Genomic DNA, 24,263 nt, shown 5'->3' on the forward strand with positions numbered 1-24,263 from the left:
GCCTATCACGGACATCCTCTCATACTCGTCCGTAGTATGAGAATGAACGGATGTCCGTGATAGGCGGAACACTGACTGCTGGGAAATTCAGTGTTCCGCCTATCACAGGCGGAGGCGGAGAAGGAGGCGCGGCTTTTGAATTTTAATGTCCGCCGTCTGTCTGCTCGACACGCTGATCGAGCAGTCAGACAGCGGTGACTCGAGTATAAGCCGAGGGGGCACTTTCAGCCTCAAAAAAGAGGCTGAAAATCTCGGCTTATACTCGAGTATATACGGTAATCATAAAAAAAAAGGCCAAAATGAAGAGTACCCAGTATGTGACCGTCCTAAAGACATCTGGAGAAGGTAAAAATAAAATAAAGCATAACATTTTCTTCCAGAGAGGTGTGGGGGCCATTGGAGGGTGGGGGTTGGGCCCAGTGTTTCAAGTGGTAAAGTGTTACTAAACCCAGGACCCTTCATTCACTATATCTGGTCTCCCACAGTACACAGAACATGGAAACAGAACCATTTAGAAAATATAAAGCTTATCTCATTAGCAGTATATAGCGGTCTTGTGACTTCTATTAGTGTCCGGCTAAGCACTGGTTAAAGCTTGTAGGAGGAGTTTTCATTCTACTCTGACTGTCCTATGAGGCTTCATGACCCCTGACCCTCTGTCTGGACAGTGCTGGTTGGTCGATCACATGTATCCTCCTAAAAAAAAAAAAAAAAAAACTCTAGCAATACACACCAAACTGAGCATGTGCAGAATGCCTCCAAAGCTCTGTACAGATAGCAGATGGATTGGGACCTGTGAAAGAAGGGGAGGATCAGAGAAGACAGGATCAAACAGCCTTTTTACACAATGCACAGGATTAACCCCTTAGGTTCCACCGTGAGTATACAGTGCCTTGAAAAATATTCCTACCCCTTGAAATTTTCCACATTTTGTCATGTTGCAACCAAAAATGTAAATGTATTTTATTGGGATTTTATGTGATAGATCAACACAAAGTGGAATATAATTGTGAAGCGAAAGGAAAATGCTAAATGATTTCTAAATTGTTTTTTACAAATAAATATCTGAAAAGTGTGGTGTGCATTTGTATTCAGCCCCCCTGTGTCAATACTTTGTAGAAACACCTTTCGCTGCAAATACAGCTGCAAGTCTTTTTGGGGACGTCTCTACCAGCTTTGAACATCCAGATAATTAAATTTTTGCCCATTCTCTTCAAAATAGCTTAAGCTCTGTCAGATTGGATGGAGAGCGTCTGTGAACAGCAATTTTCATGTCTTGCCACAGATTCTCAATTGGATTTAGGTCTGGACTTTGACTAGGTCATTTTAACACATGAATATGCTTTGATCTAAGCCATTCCATTGTAATTCTGGCTGCATTTTGTGGTCATTGTCCTGCTGGAAGGTGAACCTCCACCCCAGACTCAAGTCTTTTGCAGACTCTAGCATTCTTCTAATGCTGGCCAAAATTTTGTCATTTAGATAGTTCTTTTGTTTTTTCGGCCAGTTAATGGGCACAAAATCAATAATCATTGGGATGTTTTTGAGCCAAAAAAACGAAGGACAAATTTTCTGCCGAACGAACGGTAAATTGAAAGGTTAATGTGTTTCCCGTCCGAACTGTCTGCACTAGGTATAGGTAATAAAAAAAAAGCATTTATTTATGTACACTGAACGATTTATCGGTCATTACATGATGGCACTATCGTTTGCGCTCACGGCCAAACGTTCGTTTTTCAAAAATGGTTTTGGCTGATTTTTCGTAGATTGTATGGCCAGCATAAGATTGCCCCGTATTTGGTTCCATCCATCTTCCCATCAACTCTGACCAGCTTCCCTGTCCCCGCTGAAGAAAAGCATCCCCACAACATGATGCTGCCACCACCATGTTCAACAGTGGGGATGGTGTGTTCAGGGTGATGTGCAGTGTTAGTTTTTCGCCACACATAGTGTTTTGCTTTTAGGCCAAAAATTTCAATTTTGGTCTCATCTGACCACAGCACCTTCTTCCACATGTTTGCTGTGTCCCCCACATGGCTTCTCACAAACTGAAAATGGGACTTCTTATGCCTTTCTTTCAACAATGGCTTTCTTCTTGCAACTCTTCCATAAAGGCCAGATTTGTGGAGTTCTTGACTAATAGTTGTCCTGTGGACCGATTCTCCCACCTGAGCTGTGGATCTCTGCAACTCCTCCAGAGTTACCATGGGTCTCTTGGCTGCTTCTCTGATGAATGCTCTCCTTGCTCAGCCTGTCAGTTTAGGTGGACAGCCATGCAGGTTTGCAGTTGTGCCATACTCTTTCCATTTTTGGATGATGGATTGAACAGTACTCCGTGGGATGTTCAAAGCTTGCCATATTTTTTTTTATAACCTAACCCCTCTTTAAACTTCTCTAGAACTTTATCCCTGACCTGTCTGGTGTGTTCCTTGGTCTTCATGTTGCTGTCTGTTCACTAAGGTTCTCTAACAAACCTCTGAGGGCTTCACAGCACAGCTGTATTTATTTATACTGAGACTAAATTACACACAGGTGGAACAAATACTATTTACTAATTATGTGACTTCTGAAGGAAATTGGTTCCACTCGATTTTAGTTAGGGGTATCAGAGTAACGGGGGCTGAATACAAATGCATGGGGACAGGTTAAGTGTTAAAGCCCAACTAAAGTCACAGAAATAGATATGCAGGCAAGCAGACATTGCAAAAACACTCTATGGCCTTAAGGTTTTGCTTACAATTTCCTGTTACAGCAGTTGTACAGGGAGTCCGGTGCAACACATACATTGTATTATAACAGATCTGGTCAGACATACTCCTCCCTTTCTCGGCAGTATAATCTGTGTAAGGACACTTGTGCTGAGGGGTGCGACTGTTACTCAGCTATGCTAGCACAGAACACTGCAGTGTGAGGGCAAAAAGCAGCATCTTCACTGAGAGGCATTACTTGCACTAATCAGTCATAATTCATAATATGTAATCTATAAATAAACAGGGCTTTAAAACCAGTGGCTATTGGTGAGTCCCCCCTTCCCCCCACAGCCGGTAGGTAGGTCGGTCGGTCACACCCTCCCTCCCCATTGAAATCAATGCGTCCGGCGCCCTGCATGTAGATTAGGGGCATGAAGCATATATTAGGGGTGGCGTATGGGCGGGTTTCCACTGTTTAAAACTGAACTCCAGGCACACAATAACAAGTTCCCTTACCTGACAAAAGGATTTCTATCCATCCAATCCTGAGATGTACACAGGTCTGCCATACAACACACCTTCTATCTGGTAGGGCAGGAAAGGTGAAATTTCTCTGCTGCAGTTAAGTTGCATTTACAATTCTTGTCCCTTTCCCAGTATGTGACTAGCCAGCAAACCATGTGAATACTAGCCTGTATCATTAATGCGCCATTTTACATTTTTCAGTCATGTGATAGTTTGACTAACAATTACTCAGTCATGAAATATATATATGTGATTTATTTTTATTTATTTTTTTGTTTACCTTTCATTTACTTACGTAAAAAATTATCCCACAACAATCACTGGTGGTAAGTGGTATTTTAAATCCCCCCTCACCTTTAAAAAGAAATCCCATCGTTGGGGGTTAGTGGCACTTTAAACTCACCCCACACCTTTAAAAAAATGATTCTATCATCACTGGCACTTTAAGACCCCCACCGTCACCTTGGATCTGCCAATTCTCCTTTCTGTGTTTACAAACATCCAGCCTATTCACAATGGAGGAAGGGAAACTTCCTCTGATGTGAATGGGCAGAATGTTTGCAAGCACTACTTGCCTCACAGCAACCACAAGGTACAGAGCCACTCTGATTGATTCTATGCAGTGTCACTGTGATCTGAGCAATCCAATGACAACTCTAATCACAGACATTCCTGAGCACACTGGCGGTGTGAGTGTGATTCCCAAAGCATTGATTATAAACAGCAGTCCGGAAACAGATGTCCACCTCTCCAGCAACTTTTCCAACACAGAAATACTGAAGTAATTAAAGAAAATCTGCAGTCTAATGCGTTTATTTCTTTGCAACACTGCTCTTTCTTTCTATCAGCATGCTCCATGTTAGCACATGGACATTGTAGCACAACTGATTGTCTCCCAGTCCTGCCCCTTCATTTCCCAGTCTGAGTGCTGCTGCATATGGGTTTGCAAGAGACTGGTTCCAAGTGAAATTCAGGTACTTACACTGCTTGTATTCATAAACATTAATGATGTTTCAGTGAATACAGATCTGTATTAGTGTGTGTATTTTATATGTGCCTGGAGTTCGGGTTTAAAGTGTATCTATAGTCAAATTGTAAAATGATCATATTCATTTCCGCATTGTATTAGTTATTTTTGGCCTTCTACTATTACTCTTGTAGCCCTCTTTTGGGGGGATTATCAGAAATTGCATTTTACAAACAAGGTATTGCGCTAAACCTGTAGGTAAATAAAAGAATCATAACCTCCGATAAGTGGAAGTGTGGGTATGATAATAAAGTTGGCAGTGTCTCCACCCTGGACAGGGCCTCTTTGAACACAGGGGATTCCCTTCCTGGGAAATGAATCAGTAGTCTAATCAAAGTAATTGAGAGAAGAGGAAGTACAACAACCAACATATAACATTAACCATAAGTAAATAGCTAAAGCATTAAAAAAGTAAAGGCGCTGCTATAAAGCCACAATACATCATAAAGCTTATAACATTGCACATCAAAAAATATGAAAATATGGATATAAGTGTCCAATAATGTGAAATAGTCCTTTCAAAAGTCCTCCAATCACTTTGCTCACAGATGTATAATGATTTATTAGCCCTGTATAAGTGCTCCACCACAGTGCATACAAAACTGTTAGCCTTTAACAAGCCTCAAATATTTGGGATGGTGGTCACCAATGGTGTTCCTTAGATCATACTTCAGATGGTCATCAGATGGTACCATATGAGATCAAGAGCCAGCAGACACTGCAAATATTGCTTTCATACTCAGTTATACCAGGGACCCAAAAAAATGTTAATGGTGTAGTATTTTGTTGAAAAATTATTAGAAACACATCAGATGTGCACTTACATTTTATGGTGTTCCCGTAAGCAGCAACATAAACAGCCTTAGAATTGATTCTTGCTGCCACTCATTTAGAGCAGCGGGCGAGTATCAATTTCAAAGCTGTTTATGTTGGACTTCATATCTAAGGACAACATATCCCATGATACCTTGCTGTCTGCAAGCAGTGATTCCTGTACTTGCTCCACCTCCTGAAGCTCCTTATCTCTGTAGTTCAGAAGGTTGGCTCTGTGAAATGTGTGACACAGCACTGCCTACTCACGTGACGTAGTGAATCACAGAATTCAAGGAAGTAAATGTGTGGCTACCTTCACAATGTAAGTTTACAAACTTCAAGATCATTCAGGGTGCAGGGATCTGCTGACTTCTACTGTCTGTATTTGTAAATATCTGTGCTTTTAATATCACAGATTTATTTATATACATCCCCTCACCATCTCTGTCTAGCTGGGTTAGAAATCCCAGAGGAAGGAAGTGGAAAGAGAGAGAGGAGCTGAAACCAGATATCCTCATGCAAGAACTGTTGCTAATCCAGACCAGGAGCAGGTGTTATTAGGTAGGTGTTCCTATTTACTATTGCTGCCCATAGCTTCAAAGTCTATATACTGTATGTGTATATTTAACGACTGGTGACAGAAGGATGTCTGTCCCCTTGTTGTTATCTCACATGCACTATACCAGATAGTTCGGTCTGTGACACAGTGGGGTTGATTTACTAAAGGCAAATAGACTGCAAGTGAAGTTGCTCTAGAGCTTCACTTTGCAAAGAATACCTAATCACGTGCAAGGAAAATAAAAAAAAACAGCATTTTTCTTGCCCATGATTGGATGGTGAAAGTCAGCAGAGCTTTTGGTCTTTTACTAATCTCTGAAACAACTGCTCTTGCAGAGTGCAAATGCACTTTGCAAAGTGAACAGTCAATTTGCCTTTAGTAAATCAACCCCAATGTGTGTGTAGTAGTCACCTTGCTTTATGTTAGTAGGTAAACCTGTTTATTGCAATAGAGTTTATATGCCACTGCTGTTATTCTAGTTAACCCTGTCCATTCTGGTCTGGGATTCTATAGCTACTTTTTGCTCAGGGCTCAGTAACCATCACTGGCCTGACCAGGGTTAGGCATCCAACAGCCCACAGGTAGTTAGAGGTTAGTTGGAGAATCTCCCCATCATTGCTTATCTTATCTTCAGCATTAAGATGTATGTCACATTGCAATCTTCTTCAGGGGCTCCTGCAACTGAACTTTGCTGCAACATTTCTCAGGAAGCCATGTTTAGAAGTATGTATCAAGTACTTATCTAGGCAATTTCTTATATTTTTGGATAGGGTAGAGAAGAAATGGAAACCTCTTTCAGATTTTTACTATTTTCTTTGTCCCTGTTGGGAAGATTGACCCTATTTGTCCTGTTTGCCGTTGCCACCGAGGCAGTAAATAATGGTGGGGAAAAACATAATAAATGATAAAAATTAGGAGCTCCTCTTTAGCATATAATACTGAGACAGCAGGCTTAACATCTTTTGTGGGGAAAAAATAGCAAATAAAGAAAAAATAATATAGCGTATACAATTGCGACACAAGTCATATTGTAGTTGAATGTTATTAAAAATTACCTTTCCTTTTCAATCTTCAGCACTGTAATTTTCAGAAAATGCAATGCAATATGGCTGCCTGGAGGTGTTCTGTATTTAGAATGTGTACAAAATGCCCCCCAGAAACATGATTTCCTGCTTGTGTGATTGGTTTACCGATTTTCCCAGAAGTCTGCCCTAAGATACAAGTTAGATTTTTGGCATCCCTGTAACAAAAATTAAATTTTTTCTGAGATACTCCCAATAGGAAATCACATCTAAAGGGATGCAACTGCCACAGCTGATTGATAATTATGAAACCACTCCCATTAGATTCACTTTCCCACATGGACCCAGACAAGCACACAGGGATTTCTTCAGAAAAAACAAAAGGTAGGAATCTGCAACAGAGTTTGTTAAAATCCTGCCTCTGCATTGATCACCAGGGGGGAATGTTTTTTTCTTAACAAAAGTGAAGTTGCTCTTCAACCACTTCAGTCCCAGAAGATTTGGCTGCTGAATGACCAGGCCATTTTTTGCGATTCGGCACTGCGTCGCTTTAACTGAAAATTGCGCGTGCGGCGCTGCACCCAAACAAAATTTACTTCCTTTTTTCCCAAAAATAGAGCTTTCTTTTGGTGGTACTTGATCATCTCTGCATTTTTTTTTTTTTGCGCTATAAACAAAAAAAAAAAAACGACAATTTTGAAAAAGACACAATATTTTGTACTTTTTGCTATAATAAATATACCCATTTTTTTTTTTAAAAAAAAGCTAATTTTTTCTCAGTTTAGGCCGATATCTATTCTTTCACATATTTTTGGTAAAAAAAAAATGCAATAAGCGTATATTGATTGGTTTGTGCAAAAGTTATAGTGCTTACAAAATAGGGGATAGATTTCTAGCATTTTTATTATTATTATTTTTTACTAGTAATGGTGGAGATCTGTGATTTTCATTGGGAATGCGACATTATGGCGGACACATTGGACACTTTTGACACATTTTTGGGACCATTGGCATTTATACAGCGATCAGTGCTATAAAAATGCACTGATTACTGTAAAAATGCACTGATTACTGTAAAAATGTCACTGGCAAGGAAAGGGGTTAACACTAGGGGTTGACTGTGTTCCCGATGTGTGTTTCTAACTGTAGGGGGAGGGGACTGAACAGAACAGGGATTTGTGTGTTTACACACACGTCCCTAGTCTGCCTGTCATGCCCGTGGCCAGCAGTCATCGGGACTGTCAGCCACGAGAATCTGCACTCTCTGAGTGCAGCGGACGCGCGTGCACCTGCTATGCTGCTTAAAGGAGCCGACGTATAGCTAGGAAGGCTCGCGGGATCTTGCCGACCTGCCACAGTATAATGACGGCGGCTGGTCGGCAAGCCGGGAAAAGACGGTGCAAATTTTTTTCCTGCACCACAGGTTGCAGGAAGGAAATTTGCCCAATAATCTTATCAACCCAGTCAGTGTTGACAGGGAAATCCCCCTCCACCTCCCCTCCTCCTGAGATCCAGCAAGCAGGTTGAACTCAAGTTGATCGATCAATCAACTTGGGTACATTTAGCCTGCCCATACATGGTTCCAATCTCGGCCCGTTCCTGCTAAATCGGCCGAGATCCAAACTGTCTATGGCCAGCTTTAGACACTCCAAGGCCTCCACTGTATCTCAATTACCTAAATCTATGATGAGATATAATGTTGGACTGTAATGTTCATCAAATGCACTCGTTTAGATATTAGCAATGTTGTAAACTGTAACACATTTTTCTTGATTGAATGTAAATAGATATTCCATTAAAAAATATAGAAATGCAGATGGTGTAAAAAATTCTACCTCACCAGCGCCCATCAATGCAGCCTCTCCAGCGCCCATCAAATGCAGCCTACCAATGCCCATCAATGCAGCCTACCAGCGCCCAACAATGCAGCCCACCAGTGCCCAATAATGCAGCCTACCAGTACCCATCAATGCAGCCTACCAAGTAAAAACCACAAAAGACAGTGCCTCGCGATGTCCACCCATCTTCCACCACGCCGCCCGACGGACCCAAAAAAAAATAAAAAAAAGCTAAAATATTCTGCCTCCATGGGAGGCACCCTGCCAACTGCTGTCTTTTAGCTGTGAGGGCAGGGCCACCCAGTGACCTAACCGAGCGACCCTACCCCTTCTGACATCATGTGCCGTCAGAGGGGGCGGGGTCATCTGGTTACCTCAGCGGGTGGCCCCACCCTTGCCTATATAACAGCTGTCACAGCGAAAAGACAGCAGTTGCAGCGTGATTGAAGATGGATGGACATCGCGGGTCACTTTTTTTAAAGGAATTGTCAAAAAACTGTCTTTTGTGGTTTTTGCTTTTTGACATTTTATTTGGTGAATGGGTAGGGGTACAATGTACCCCATACCCATTCACATAGGGGGGCAGGATCTGGGGCCCCCCTTGTCAAAGGGGGCTTCCAGATTCTGATAAGCCCCCCACTCGCAGACCCCCACAACCACCGGGCCAGGGTTGTGGGGACGAAGACCTTGTCCCCATCAATATGATCTACATCTATTATTATTAAAAGCGTTATCTCTAAACTACTGCACCCAGAGACGCCTCTCTACTTGTGTTTTGTTGCAGTTGAGGATTTTTTTCTACCCTATCATGATGGCAGCCCTGTTTGCATTTTTTGGACGCTTTTTTCCTTCGTCACCATTCCTAAATAGACTCTTTCAGCCGATATTCATTTTATGGACTGACCAGACTCTATTTTTATCATTACCTCCTTTTTTTTTTTTTTCCTTTTTTTATTTTAGCAGATTTGTATCAGAATGTTTATGATGTCTGACTTGTTTTGCGCCTATACTTGTTATATTATATACCATCAACATGGGGACTAGGTGCTTTGAGGGGACCCCAAAGCACCCTCCCCATGTTGAGGCCTGGTATGGTTCAGGAGGGGGGGCACTCAGGAGGGGAGGGGAGGGCTCACTCGTCTGATATGGATTGGGGGGGCCCACGCCAATTTTTTCTTTGATTTTGCCATGGAGTTCCCCTTAAAATCCATACCAGACCCAAAGGGCCTAGTATTGATTTTGGGGGGATCACACGCTTTTTTTTTTTTTTTTTTTTTTTTGGCACGGAGTTTACCTTAATATTTATACCAGACCCGAAGGTCCTGGTATGGACTGGGAATACACACCGATTTTTCCTTGATTTGTATCTATATTGCCGGGACCTGGCAATATATTACAGCTGCAAGCAATTTTAAATGACATTTTATCCTTTGGAAATGTAATTTTGCTGCAGCACTGTAAACTGTTAATAGGGTTTGCATGTTCGCACAAATTTTTCACCTGTTCGCATGTTCTGGTACGAACTGAACCAGGGGGTGTTCAGCCCATCTCTAGTCACTACAAGGTCTGATGGTTGTTTACTTTATCCATAAGAATTAGGACATGTCTGAGAGACATACAGACTTGTATGAAATACAAGAAAGATATATAAAATGCAACTTGTAGTTCCATTTATATAAGGTGGATACATAGAATGTATATGAAAGCGATACATATACAATGTTGGGAGTTTTAGTTCCATGTATAAAAGTCTAATGCAATAGAATGTTGGGATTGGTATTTCCATGTATACGAGACAGATACATAGAAAGCTGAGACTTGTACGAGGCAGATACAGTGAGGGAAAAAAGTATTTGATCCCTTGCTGATTTTGTATGTTTGCCCACTGACAAAGAAAGGATCAGTCTATAATTTTGTTTGCAATAGATTTTTATTCAAAAGTTTAACAAATTTCTTAGGATACAAATAGTTTATCAGTACAGAAAGATCCATGCACTCTCAAAAGGTGACCAAGTGTCTGATCCATATGACTGTAATATAAAAACAATTACAGAGGTAAATACAGTTGAATTAGGCTATTGCCCATTTGGGCCTGAACGTAATAATTATAACTTCTCGGTAACACTTGATCAAGCTGTAGCGCCTTTAGCATAGCTTGGAGTCACTTTACATAGCTCCCACATTGGCATCAAGAAATGAGAGGCTATAGGACTCTCCACTTGCATCCATAAGATAACTCATTGAACATAAAAGAGAAAAGAAGAGAGAGAGAGAAAAAGGGGGGTGGGAGAAGGGAAGGAGTGAAAAGGAGAAGAATAAAGGTAAGTAATCAAAAGCAGGAGTCATTGCCCTCAGCCTAGGCCCCCTATTACCAGGGGAATTATGGAGCTTGGGGGTACTTAATCCAGTAGGGCCACACCCAATCAAATCTGGCTTGTCTGTCTCTAAGGATGTTGGTCAATTTTTCATTGATCATGATCCAAGAAAGTTTATGTTTTACTTGTGCAAGACTGACTACTGGGGTTTTCCATGCTCACGCTATTGTAATTTTAGCTTCTGAAAAAATAAAGAAGATTAGGGTTCGGAGATGTCTAGGGATCTCATCCAGCAGGTCTGCAAACAGCATTGTTTTAGGATTTTTAGGTAGATTCTGTCCTGTCACTGAATAGACCAGAGTGAATATTCTGATCCAAAAGCACTGGACCTTGGGACAGGACCACCAGACATGGGACATAGCACCCCCTTGCCCACATCCTCTGAAGCAAAGGGGTGAAGTGCCAGGTTACAATCTCGCCAACCTCGCCGGTACCAGGTACCATCTGGACAGCACCTTGTAATTCGCTTTCACCAAGAAAGTATTGAGTATTCCTCTATGCACCATGGTCAACCACTGCCCCCAAACCTTCTACTCTATAGTCTTGCCTAGATCTGATTCTCATGCTGTTTGGTATGAGGGTTTAGTCCGTTGAGTGTTGAAGAGGGTATAGAGCGCAGATCCCCCCCACGTGATCCAGGTCCGTGTATGCATTTATTTTCAAACATGGTTCTAGTGCAGGGGTGCCCAACCAGTGGCCTGGGGGCCACATGTGGCCCGCGGAGCCCTCTGATGTGGCCCGTGACCTCCTCCTGTGGTACGGCAGATTGGCAAGCCCAGATCATGGGTTGCAGACCAGCCATCCCAGAGCATCTGTGTTGTTAATGAAGCCGGCAAAGCAAGCAGCTGTGGAGCAGAGCTGTATAAGCTGATACTTCCTGTATAGCGCCGTCTCTCGCCACAGGTGGAGTGATACCAAATGCACTTTGCCGGTGACAGCAACAGCAGGCGATACCTGAATAGAAGACTGTTATTAAAGGTCAGTTTATTACTAAAATTGCAGTGTATATATGGGCATATCTGCGCAGTGGTTACTGGGCTGCTCTCAAACTGATTCGCAGGTGCAGTGCACCTTCAGGTTACCTGCACTGAGGCATAGACTTCTGTTATTACCTGCGGGTTTGGTGAGCTTTCAGAAAGTGCACCACACCTGTAGGATATAATAGAAGTCTATGGCAAAATGTAGCTAACCTGCAGGAAACACACAGGTACACTGCGCTGCATTAGTGTGAAAGGCCCCTTTCACACAATTGGTCCAACTCAATTGAACCCTCCATTCACCTCTATGAAACGACAGATGTAAACAGATTTGTGTCCTTTTAAACCCGCCTACCTCCAATGTGATTTGCTAAAAAAAAAAAAAAAATACCAAAAAAAAAAAACCCAGAAGGGGCTCCATCCCCTTCCGTTAGGGCAGATTGGATCGGAGGACCCATAGAGTAGAGTGGGCTGTGTCTGTGTCCACTCTGCATGGACCTGCCATCCGACTGCTCTGCTCATTGTGGCCCGCGACCGGTTACCAAGTCGCTTAAGTGGCCCTCGCTCTTCAAAAGGTTGGGCACCCCTATTCTAGTGGTTAAGGTTATCAGATTGGTGAGCAGGGATTTTTATAAAATTTGTAATTTGATACAGATGGAAAGCTTCCATCTAGGGCATCTGTTACATCTCCTGGAAATAAGTCTGTTGTCTGATCCCTTTGTGATCTATGAAGTGTGCTATCCTGTAAAGGCCTTTGTTAACCTACCATGTAAATTGTTGGGGATTCTGTCCTGGAGGAAAGCTCGGGTTATTGAGCATAGGGGCCACAGGGAAATGTGGAGATCTCAGTGGGTATAATTTGCACACCGTGTCCCAGAGATGCAGGGTGTGGGATAAAGAAGGACTCAGAATAGCTTGACATTCTCTTGTTGGAAGCCACATCAGGAGGTCCACAGGCAGTGAGGGACTAGCATGCACCTCCAACCGTACCCAGCCAGGTTGAGCAGCCCTGTAGTACCTCAAGAAATTAGGAACTCCCAGTGCACCTCTCCACTTGGAGATATAGAGCGGTGTTTCTCAAAACCAGTCCTCAAGGCACCCCAACAAGGCCATGTTTTCAGGATTTCCCGTAGATGAAACAGCTGTGGTAATTACTAAGGCAGTGAACCTGATCAAATCACCTGTGCAAAATAATGGCAAGCCGGAAAACATGACCTGTTAGGGCGCCTTGAGGACTGGAGTTGAGAAACACTGATATAGAGAGTGGAGTGAGCAACCCTACATCCACTACCACCCCAAATGTATTTGTAAACCAGTGATTAAAGTTTTTTAAAGAATGTAAATAGTATAGGAATCGGCATTGATCGAAAATAATATAAGATTCGAGGGAGTACCATCATCTTAATGGCCGCTATTCTACCCATCAAGGAAAGTTCATATATCTGCCAGTATTTTAATTCTTGTTCAATGGAGTTGTAAAGGGGGGTATAGTTAACCTGAAATGTGTGGAAATGTCCTAAGTTAGTTTAACTTCAAGATAAGGGAGTGCTTGTGTGCACCATTTAAATGGAAAGGACTGCTGTATCGCATCCCGTACCGAGTCAGGAAGACGTATGTCCAACGCTTCTGATTTAGATTGATTGACTCGCAGCCCTGAGACAGTTTCAAACCTAGAAAGTATTACAAAAAAATTGGGCAGAGTTGTGATGACATCTGTTATAAATAACCAATCGTCAGTAAAGAAAGCACACTTATGGGTCTTGCCTCCACTAGAGACACAGTGAATGTTGGGGTTAGCACGAATGGCAGCAGCCAATGATTCTATTGCCAAAATAAAAAAGGAGAGGTGAGAGAGGGCATTTCTGCATAGTTTCTCTCCTTATCTGTAAAAGGTCCGATTTGCACCCATGTGCGAGAATGTTAACCAAAGGATTTGAGTATAATGTAACGATAAGACTTAAAAAGTTTGGTTCGCAATTCCATCATCTCAATATGTGAATGAGGAAGGGCCAGGAAATGGAGTCAAAGGCCTTGTGAAGGTCCAAAGACAGCAACATTCCTCGCCTAGCTCCCACCCCATCCCAATTAGAGTGTAAGATAGAGACCAGGTCTATGGCCCTCAGATCCGGTCAGCAGCCTGCCGCCCCGTAACAAATCACACCTGATCTACATATAAATTGCATATATTTTTGTGAGTAGTTTCAAGTTGTTATTGATCAGCGATATTGAGCAATAGTTTGCCACATCACTATGATCCTTATCTGGCTTAGGGATCAAACTTATATGGGCTCTATTAGAATCTGCATCGAGTGCTACCCCGTCGTGAAGAGCAATAAAAAAATTTTGTAGTGGAGTGCCAACAGTGGGGCAAACTTCTTATAATAAGAGGCTGAGAAGCCATCCGGCCCCAGGATCCTGAATGCATTGGCCTGTTTGATTGCGGCCAATATTTCTGCCACAGTAATGTCCCCCTCCAAGACATCATGGTGAGAATCCAAAAAAAGTGGGATAGCCAAATCCTTTAAAAAGTCATCCAGGGCCCCAGGTGGGGGGGCCTCCCTGTTCAGAGTATAGGGAGGAATAGTAGGAATGGAATAATTCTGTTATAATCTGTGGATTCTGCGTCAAGTTTCCATTAGGCTGTCTAAGTTTAGGGAGTACAGTTAGGCGAATCCGGGCTTGTCCTTCAACGTGTAAAAGGAAGCTTGGGTCCACCTAAGACTTTTTTCTGCTTTAGTTGTCAAAGATTTAATTTTAACCGAGCGGAATCTATTTTGTCTAAGTCGGGGCGTTGTTTATGCTTGGTCAGCAGATCAGTTAATTCCCGTTCCTTGTCCCTTATTAAAGAGTTAGAGTGTTTTTTTAATTCGGGACGCTATTTGTATGAGATAACCTCTAATTGTGGCCTTGTGGGCCACCCAATTAGTGACAGGGGAAGTGTCCCCTGAGTTAATCAAAGAAAAATATTCCAAGAGATGTTGTTCATCGTCAAAACAGAAGGAAGGGTTACTCAACAGAGAATCATTTAGTCATTTAGTCTCCAGACCCCTGGTACCATGTAAGCAATCACACGTGGTCCAAAGCAAGGAGTGATCTGACCAGGTCACCTTCCCTATTTTACTGGCCTGAAAAAGAGTTACGTTAGCGGGGTTTGTAAAGAAGTGGTCTATTCTGAAATAGGTATTGTGGACATGGGAAAGGAAGGGATAATCTTTCCTGGATGGGTTTAATTCTCTCCAAACATCAATCAGGTTATGGTAATGTAACATTTTGGCTAATTTAGATCCAATTTTGTGGAAATGTCATGGAGCAGACGAAGGCCTCCTGGTTTTGTCAAAGATTGAATCTAGGGCCACGTTGGAGTTACCTCCAAAGAGAACAACTCCTCCTAGGTCAGGGGACATGGTGTGCAATAATTTTTGAAAGAAGGGTAGTTGGCCCGTGTTCGGTGCATAGTAAGAGATTAAGGTGATGGGGGAGCTCTCCAGGTGTCCCACCAGGACCAAGTACCTGCCCTGCGGGTCACTAATCTGTTTCTCCAGTGAGAAAGAGACCCACTTTGATAAACATACTGCCACTCCCCCAGTCTTACACGGGCCATGCGCTAAGTAGAAATGAGGATAGTAGTAGTGTAGAAATTTAGGGTTGTAATTCGGGGGAAAATGCATTTCCCGAAGGAAAAGCACATCCGTGTGTAGGGATTTGTAGTGTTGGAAAGCTATTCTACGTTTACCCAGAGAATTAAATCCCTGAACATTGAGCATAACAAATTTAAAGTGGAAGCCTGTAGTTAGGTTCGCAATGGTGCAAACAGGAAATAGTAAACTCACTCACCAATGCCTCAAAAGATAGTTTGCGGGATCATCCAACTGGCAAAGTTCACCTAGAAGTCAGGACCCAGGACCCAGGAAAAGAAAGAAGAGAATGTGAGGGAGAGAAAAGGAATAAGTCATGCGATCAAAACAGGTACTGTCCTACAAAATGCAAGGATCAATATTAGGACAAACCACTTCGAATATTATCAATATCTGAACTATAACAACAGAAAAAAAGGGGTATAAACCCCTTGCCGTCAATTAGTATCAGCCCTGGGTTGGACTCAGAGCCAGGTTTGATCCCAGTTCCCTCAACAAGGAAAGGGAACAAAATCAAACAGGGAAGATGACAACTAACACACTCTTAAGTCATTAACTTCAAACCATACGTTTTTAACCAGGAGAGGAAGTCTCTTTGTGTCTTTTCACAAAACTAAAAGATAGCACTTGTTTTTAAAGAGAGAGTTTCCTTCCTTCCTTCATGAAGATAACAGAAAACTTAGCAGCCATCAGAAGATGCTCCAACTGTGATCCTGCCCTGGAATCAATTGGGGAAAATAGTGTCAGCATGCAACGTCCCAAAAGAGACCACGACAGCCGTCATCATCATTGAAGTCTGCTTGGCCTTGCTTCTTGTAGAGCACCACACCTGAGATAGAGGGCTCTGTAGGGGCCTGCTGGTTGAAGGTTTGAACTGTAGAGTATGGGGGGAACCTCCAGGTTCAGTTGAGATCAGGCCAAGACTTTTCAGTAATGCTTCACCTTCAGGGAAAGACGAGAAGGCGTGTTTTTTGTTACGGTGAAGTTCAGCTGGAATGGAAAGGACCAAAGATATTTGATATTGTTAGCAATGAGTGGTTATAGCAGGGGTTTCAGTGCTCTGCGTTTTTGTACAGTAACAGGCGAGATGTTGGCAAAAATCTGGATGGAGTAATCTCTCAGGTGTAAATCCGCAATCTCTCTCTAGCTCTAGCCATCACTCTTTCCTTCACCGAATAGTAATGAGGTTTTACTATAATGTCTCATGGAAGACCATCTGACCAGGGTGCAGACAGGGCTCTATGGGCTCAACCTAGTTCCATTCTGTGGGACGGTGTGAAATAAATTCTTTAACGATGGCATCAGAGTCCGTAAAAGTTTTGGGAATCCCACGGACCCTGAAGTTATAGCGAAGAGATGAGTTCTCCAGGTCGTCAAGGTCGTCAATTCAAGGCGTCATGGATATTCTCTATACAGTCAGTATGTTTTGGTTGGTACTGGTAATAGTGTCATCTAGCGTGCTTTCCAGGGTTCCAATGTGGGTTCCCAATATTTGGAACTTACGTTTCAGATCTGAGGTTATGTGTTTACTGGCCCTTTTCAGTTCCTGGTCAAGCAGTGTGAAAAATCTGCCCAGGAGTATGGGGGTCTCCTGAATATTCAGTGGACGGCAGAGCAGCCTGCACATTGGATGCATGAGGAGAGCTATCATCTGGGTTCCCCTGGCTGAATAACATGTCGGGGAATGGGGAACGGAGCTGAAACTTCACACGTCCGCCAACTCAGCCTCGCGAATGCACCCTTCAGTCTATCATTTTAATGGCCAGTTTATTTTAACAGTGAGATACAGAATAACAACAAAAATATCCAAAAAAACGCATTTCAAAAAAGTTATAAACTGATTTGCATTTTAATGAGTGAAATAAGTATTTGATCCCCTATCAATCAGCAAGTTTTCTGCCTCCCAGGTGTCTTCTATACAGGTAATGAGTTGAGATTAGGAGCACTCTCTTAAAGGAAGTGCTCCTAATCTCAGCTTGTTACCCGTATAAAAGACACCTGTCAACAGAAGCAATTAATCATATTCCAATCTCTCCACCATGGCCAAGAACAAAGAGCTGTCCAAGGATGTCAGTGACAAGATTTTAGACCTACATAAGGCTGGAATGGGCTACAAGACCATCACCAAGCAGGTTGGTGAGAGAGTGACAACTGGTGCGATTATTTGCAAATGGAAGAAACACAAAATAACTGTCAATCTCCCTAGGTCTGGAGCTCCATGCAGGATCTCACCTTGTGGAGTTTCAATGATCATTAGAGCAGTGAGGAATCAGCCTGGTCAATGATCTCAAGGCAGCTGGGACCATAGTTAGCAAGAAAACACACTACGCCGTGAAGGACTGAAATCCTGCAGCGGCAGCAAGGTCCCTCTGATCAAGAAAGCACATGTACAGGCCCGTCAGAAGTTTGCTAAAGAACATCTGAATGATTCAGAGGAGAACTGGGTGAAAGTGTTGTGGTCAGATGAGATCAAAATGAAACTCTTTGGCATCAACTCATTTTGCCATGTTTGGAGGAGAAGGAATGCTGCCTATGACCCCAAGAACACCATCCCCACTGTCAAACATGGAGGTGGAAAAATTATGCTTTGGGGGTGTTTTCCTGCTAACGGGACAGGACCACTTCACCACATCAAAGGGACGATGGACGGGGCCATGTACTGTCAAATCTTGGGTGAGAGCCTTCTTCTCTCAGCCAGGGCATTGAAAATTAGTCATGGATGAATATTCCAGCATGACAATGACTCAAAACACACGGTCAAGGCAACAAAGGAGTGGCTCACGAAGAAGCAAATTAAGGTCCTAGTCTCTAGACTTTAATCCCATAGAAAATATGTGGAGTGAGCTGAAGGTTTGAGTTACCAAACGTCAGCCTCGAGGAACTGCACAGAGGAGTAGGACAAAATCCCTCCTAAGATGTGTGAAAACCTGGTGGCCAACTACATGAAACGTCTAACCTCTGATTGCCAACAAGGGTTTTACCACCAATACTAAGTCATGTTTTGCGAAGGGGTCAAATAATTCTTTCAATCATTAAAATGCAAATCAATTTATACCTTTTTTGAAATGTGTTTTTCTGGATATTTTTGTTGTTATTCTGTCCCTCACTGTTAAAATAAACCTACCAATAACCACTGGCCGATCAGCTTATGCAGATATACTGCAGCAGGTTGGCTCTCCTGCGTGAATCTACGAACCTGTACGTCGGTCCATACAAGGAGGATATGGAAAAAAAAATGTAATTTGGGGTCAGATTTGTCCGCTGCAATGTTGCAGTCCCGCTAAAAATCGCAGATTGTCGCCATTACCAGTAAAAACAATAAGAAATAGATAAAAGTCCCTAAATATATCCCATAGTTTGTAGACGCAATAACTTATTCGCAAACCAATCAATATACACCTATTGCAATTTCTTTTTTTAACAAAAATATGTAGAAGAATACATATCGGCCTAAACTGATGAATACATTTGTTTTTTTATATTTTTTTTGGGATATGTATTATAGCAGAAAGGAAAAAAAATGTTGTTTTATTTTAATTGTATTTTCTTGTTTATAGTGCAAAAAATAAAAACCGCAGAGGTGATAAAATACCAGCAAAAGAAAGCTCTATTTGTGGGTAAAAATGGACGTTAATTTTGTTTGAGTACAGCATTGCATGACCATGTGTAAGTCAGTTAAAGCGACACAGTGCCGTATCGCAAAAAATGGCCTGGTCTTGAAGGGGGCAAATCCTTCCGGAGCTGAAGTGGTTAAAGACTGATCATTTGTTTGTCAATGGGCAAACATACAAAATCAGCAGGGGATAAAATACTTTTTTCCCCCACTGTACATGAAATGCTGAAACTTGTAGTTCCATGTATACAAGGCAGATACTTATGCCCTGTACACAACAAAATCCATGTTTTTTTCCAATGGATGTTGGCTCAAACTTGTCTTGCATACACACAAAGCTGGTTGCAAATTCTGAACGTCAAGAACGCGGTGACATACAACACGTACGACGAGCGGAAATAAATTAAGTTCAATAGCCAGTGCAGCTATACTGCTTGTTTCCGAGCATGCGTAGAACTTTGTGCGTGGAAATTGTGTACACACGATCGGAATTTCTGACAATGGATTTTGTTGTCGGAAAATTTGAGATCCAGATCTCAAATTTTGTGTGAGGGAAATTCCTATGGAAAATGTGTGATGGAGCCTACACGCGGTCGGAATTTCTGACAACAAGATGCCATCGAACATTTTCCATAGGAAAATACGACTGTGTGTACGGGGCATAACAATTCTGTGACTTGTAGTTCCCTGTATAGGAGGCAGATACATAGAATGCTGGGACTTGTAGTTCTATGCATACAGGGCGTATACATCAAATGCTGGGACTTACAGTTTCATGTATAAGAGGCAGATACATATAATTCTGGGAATTGTACTTCCATGTATACTAGACAGATGCATAGAATGCTGGAAGCTGTAGTTCCATATATACAAGGTGATACATAGAATGCTGGGTCTTGTAGTTTTATGTATACAAGACAGATACAATAGAATTCTGGGACTTGTAGCTACATGTATATAAGGCAGATGCATAGAATGCTGGGACTTGTAGTTCCATGTATACAAGGTGATACATAGAATGCTGGGTCTTGTAGTTTTATGTATACAAGACAGATACAATAGAATGCTGGGACTTGTAGCTACATGTATATAAGGCAGATGCATAGAATGCTTGGACTTGTAGTTTCATGTATACAAGGTGATGCATAGAATGCTGGGACTTGTAGTTTCATGTATACGAGGCAGATACATACAATGCTGGGACTTGTAGTTCCATGTATACAAGGTGATATATAGAATGCTGGGACTTGAACATTTATATATACAAGATAGGTACAATAGAATGCTGGGACTTGTAGGTCCTTTCATACAAGTTGATACATACAATGCTGGGAATTGTAGTTGTATGTATACAAGACAGATACACTAGAATGCTGAGACTTGTAGTCACGTGTGAAAAAAAAAACATAGAATGAAGGGACCTGTACATTGTATCTAATTTTGAAGAAGAGAGTAAATGAAAAGAGAGAGAGAGATAGGGAAATAAATAGTGATAGCAGAGAGAGAGAAAATGAAGGGGTGGACAGGGTACAGGGACAAAATGAGAGAGGTATGTACAGAGTAGAAGTCTTGTAGCTTCATGTATACAAGGCAGATACATAGAATGTCGGGACTTGTAGTTCCATTGCAGCCATATACAATATTGCACAAGAAGGGAGTGAATGAAAATAATACAGAGAAAAGAGGGAAAGAGTAGAGAAGGATAGAGAGAGGGAAGAGATAAAGGAGATATTGTGAGAAAAAAAGAAAATGATAGAAGGAAAGTGAGATAGTGTTAGATAGAGAGAGAGATGGAAAGAAAGAAGAAAGAGATAGATAGAGAGAGAGAGAGATGGAGAGAGAGAAAGAGATGAAAGAGAGAGAGAGGGAAAGAAAAAGAGAAAGAGAGAGATGGGAGAGAGAGAGAGGGAGGGAGGGTGGAAAGAAAGAGAGAGAGAGAGAGAGAGAGAGAGAGAGAGATGGAGAGAGAGAGAGATGAAAGAGAGAGAGAGAGATGGAAAGAAAGAGAGAAAGAGAGAGATGGAGATGGAGAGAGAGAGAGAGAGAGAGAGAGATGGAAAGAGAGCGAGAGATGGATAGAGAGAGAGAGATGGAGAGAGAGAGAGAGAGAGAGAGAGAGAGAGAGAGAGAGAGATGGAAAGAGAGAGAGAGAGAGGTGGATAGAGAGAGAGATGGAAAGAGAGAGAGAGATGGAGAGAGAGAGAGATGGAGAGAGAGCGAGAGATGGATAGAGAGAGAGAGATGGAAAGAGAGAGAGAGAGATGGATAGAGAGAGAGATGGAAAGAGAGAGAGAGAGAGAGATGGAGAGAGAGAGAGAGATGGAAAGAGAGAGAGAGAGAGATGGAGGGAGAGAGATGGAAAGAGAGAGAGATGGAAAGAAAGAAAAAGAGAGAGAGAGAGAGAGAGAGATAGGAAACCTTGTGTGGGTGACATATCTCACTATGCTCAGGAGACATCATATAAACCCTATACTGTACAATAGGATCTTAATAGGACTAGTAGCTCCTGCACCTCCACAGCAGACAAGTCACACCACTGCCTGTCTCTGCAGTGACATGCCAGTCTCATACCTCCCAACTTTTTGAGACGGGAACAGGGACACCTATTAGAAAAAGTATGTTGGCATAGGACACACCCCTGCCACGCCCCCTTAAAGGAGAATTATACAAAAAAATGATTAGTTAAACCCATTAGTGCTTTTTGTTTACCACTACTATTCCTTTATATTGGCTTTAAAGATTTACAAATGCAGCAATTTAGAACTTGGATGAAGGTCTAGCACTAGGAAACACTTTTTGAAAGATAAAAAGTGCATTTTATATAAAACTATATAGATCAGACCGAAATGAGGGACAAATTAGGAGGACAGAGGGACATTGCTCCAAATCAGGGACAGTCCCTCAAAATCAGGGACAGTTGGGAGCTATGCAGTCTCATGCCCAGTGCCAAGTGACAGATCTTCATAAACCATCAAAAGAGACAAGCAGCTGTGAGACCTCCCTAAAACATGTAAGGAGAGGCTCAACTCTGCAAAAAAGTAAAAAAAAAACAAAAAAAAACTATAAAGTAAGAGTGAAAAAAGAAAACAAAGACAACATTTTATGGGATGATTGTTCAGAGTGACAGACTGCCATTGAGACAAGGTGTATTGTGACAGGCAGAAAGGGACAATGCAAGGTGTGTTTGTACAGTGAAAAATGAGAATGAGCAGACTGTAAGGTGAAAGAGACAGCAAGGTAACAGGCATGCAACCAGAGAAGAGGAGAGTGCAATAGAAAAAGAGAGAGAAAGAAAGAGAGAGAGAAAGAAAGAAAGAAAGAGAGAGAGAGACAGAGAGAGTGACAGGCAGAGTCTCAGTCAGATCCTCCTCCTACCTGCTCCCTGTTACCTGCTCTACACAACATGTATGGGCACATTGAACTGCAGAGAGGACGATGACTGCACACCAGCTCTGCGCTGCAGCTCTCTCCTTAGGAGTCAAGTGATAATCTTCTTCTCCCTGCCCTCCTCTCATCCTTCTCAGTCCCCCTCTGTCCATGGAGCCGGGCACAGCACCATGCATGAACCCTCCTGTGACTCTACCAGCAAGCCAGCGTCTCCTCCTGGGTTAAAGGAAACATGCCATTGTCTGGATCTGCTCTAAAAACTGCTCTCTCATTTTTTTTCCTAACTGTTGATGGATGAACCTTTTGTCTAGACCATGCACAGACACTCTCGGAGGTGGCTCTTTTATGTGTTTCTATGCTTTGGGATCATCTACATGAAACTGGGGTGAGTAGACCCCTCTGGAGAAGCTGTTGTCCACCTCTGGAGGGGAGAACCAATTAAAAAAAAAAAAAGTCATGACTTTTTTCTGTAGAACTTTCTGGGCACCACGTGGTGGGGGGCTCCTGGTGGGCTTATTATGCTTTAGTGTTGTTAAGCTGCTTGTAATGACAAGTGAGGCATTTCAAACCTCCCCCCTCTTACAGCTTAGCTTGACTGGCTTACAATAATATTTAGGAGCTCAGGTGAAATTGTGGTTAGCTCTGTGGATTGTCAAATATTGCCCTCATTCTTTCTCTGTTGAGCTGTTAGACAATCTGCACGTCAACTGGAGGTGTTGACAGTCAATTCTGACATCTGCTCTGTTTAATGGGCCTTAAAAAAATCGCAGAAAAGTTCTATGTGGGGGGAGGAGGGGGTGTCTGCATGGACTAGGTTCTTGCAAGGTGCTGACTCCGCAGGGGTTGTAGAACTGCAATTGTCAGCATGCCTTATTAGTCAATAGGTGTGCGTAGCCTTAGACTTATTTGGGATGGTCCTTATAAAGTCATATTATGTTCTAATGTGTGTGTGTCTTTGGCTTTCTGAGGCATACTTGTAATGTGTGACTCCGCAGGGGTTGTAGAACTACAATCGTCAGCGTGCTTGGGGCAATAGAATTGGCCAGCCCCTGACTTACATGTGATTGACATTATAACGCTACTCATAGTTAGGAATGGGGGGGGGGGGGCTACCTGGACTAGGTCTTGCAAAGGGTCACTCCGCAGGGGTTAGTCAGCCCCTGAATAATTTGTGATTGCCCTTAAAAAGTAACAGAACGTTGTATGTATGTGTTGGGGTGTGCCTACCTGGACCAGTCCATCTATGAATGGCTCCGCATGGGTCGTGGAATCGCAACTGTCAGCATGCCCAATATCTGCCAAAGGAGTTAGCCAGAGCCCGACTTTTGTGTATTGCCCTTAAAAAGTGACAGAAAGATCTGTGTGGAGAGGAAGAGTTGCCTACCTGGACCAGATCTTGGTCAATGGCTCCTCAGGGGTTTCGGAACTGCAAATGCTCAGCATTCCAATAGGAAAGTTGCATCATGTTCTGGCTGCAGAAGGCAACACGAGTCTCCAATTCTTGTGTGGCAGATAGCCCCAGCCTACCCTCCCAGCTTTAACATTGTTACCACTAGCCTCTCTCCTGCCTGATTAGCCTCAAAAATATCAGATTTTTTTTAGCTGGAAAACGCCAATTTTGGCAATACGTTCTTTTTTTTTTTCCTTTTTTTTTTTTTTTTTTTTTGCAGTTCTTGTAGAACGTCTAAACCCATTCTAACCTATTAGCCAGGGACATTTGCAAATCAAAAAAGGGTTGTAAGTCAAAGACTGGTAATATTGCCTTCCTGGCTGTATAAGGGGGAGTTCCAGGTCTTGTAGAA

The 24,263-nt window shown here is 42.4% G+C and overlaps 1 protein-coding gene across 1 annotated transcript in view; it reads left to right on the top strand.

Moving 5' to 3' along the window:
• Positions 1 to 22,337: 22,337 nt before the first annotated feature.
• Positions 22,338 to 24,263, top strand: part of WNT7B (Wnt family member 7B) — a 223,013-nt gene continuing 221,087 nt past the window's right edge. Inside the window, exon 1 of the mRNA XM_077469349.1 lies at positions 22,338 to 22,846. Within this exon, the coding sequence (XP_077325475.1) occupies positions 22,776 to 22,846 (71 nt within the window). The 5' untranslated portion in view covers positions 22,338 to 22,775. The remainder of the gene's footprint in view (positions 22,847 to 24,263) is intronic.

This window comes from Lithobates pipiens, unplaced genomic scaffold (genome assembly GCF_037356315.1).
Source record: "Lithobates pipiens isolate NorthernLeopardFrog02 unplaced genomic scaffold, aLitPip1_a1.2 Scaffold_8, whole genome shotgun sequence".
NCBI lineage: Eukaryota > Metazoa > Chordata > Amphibia > Anura > Ranidae > Lithobates > Lithobates pipiens.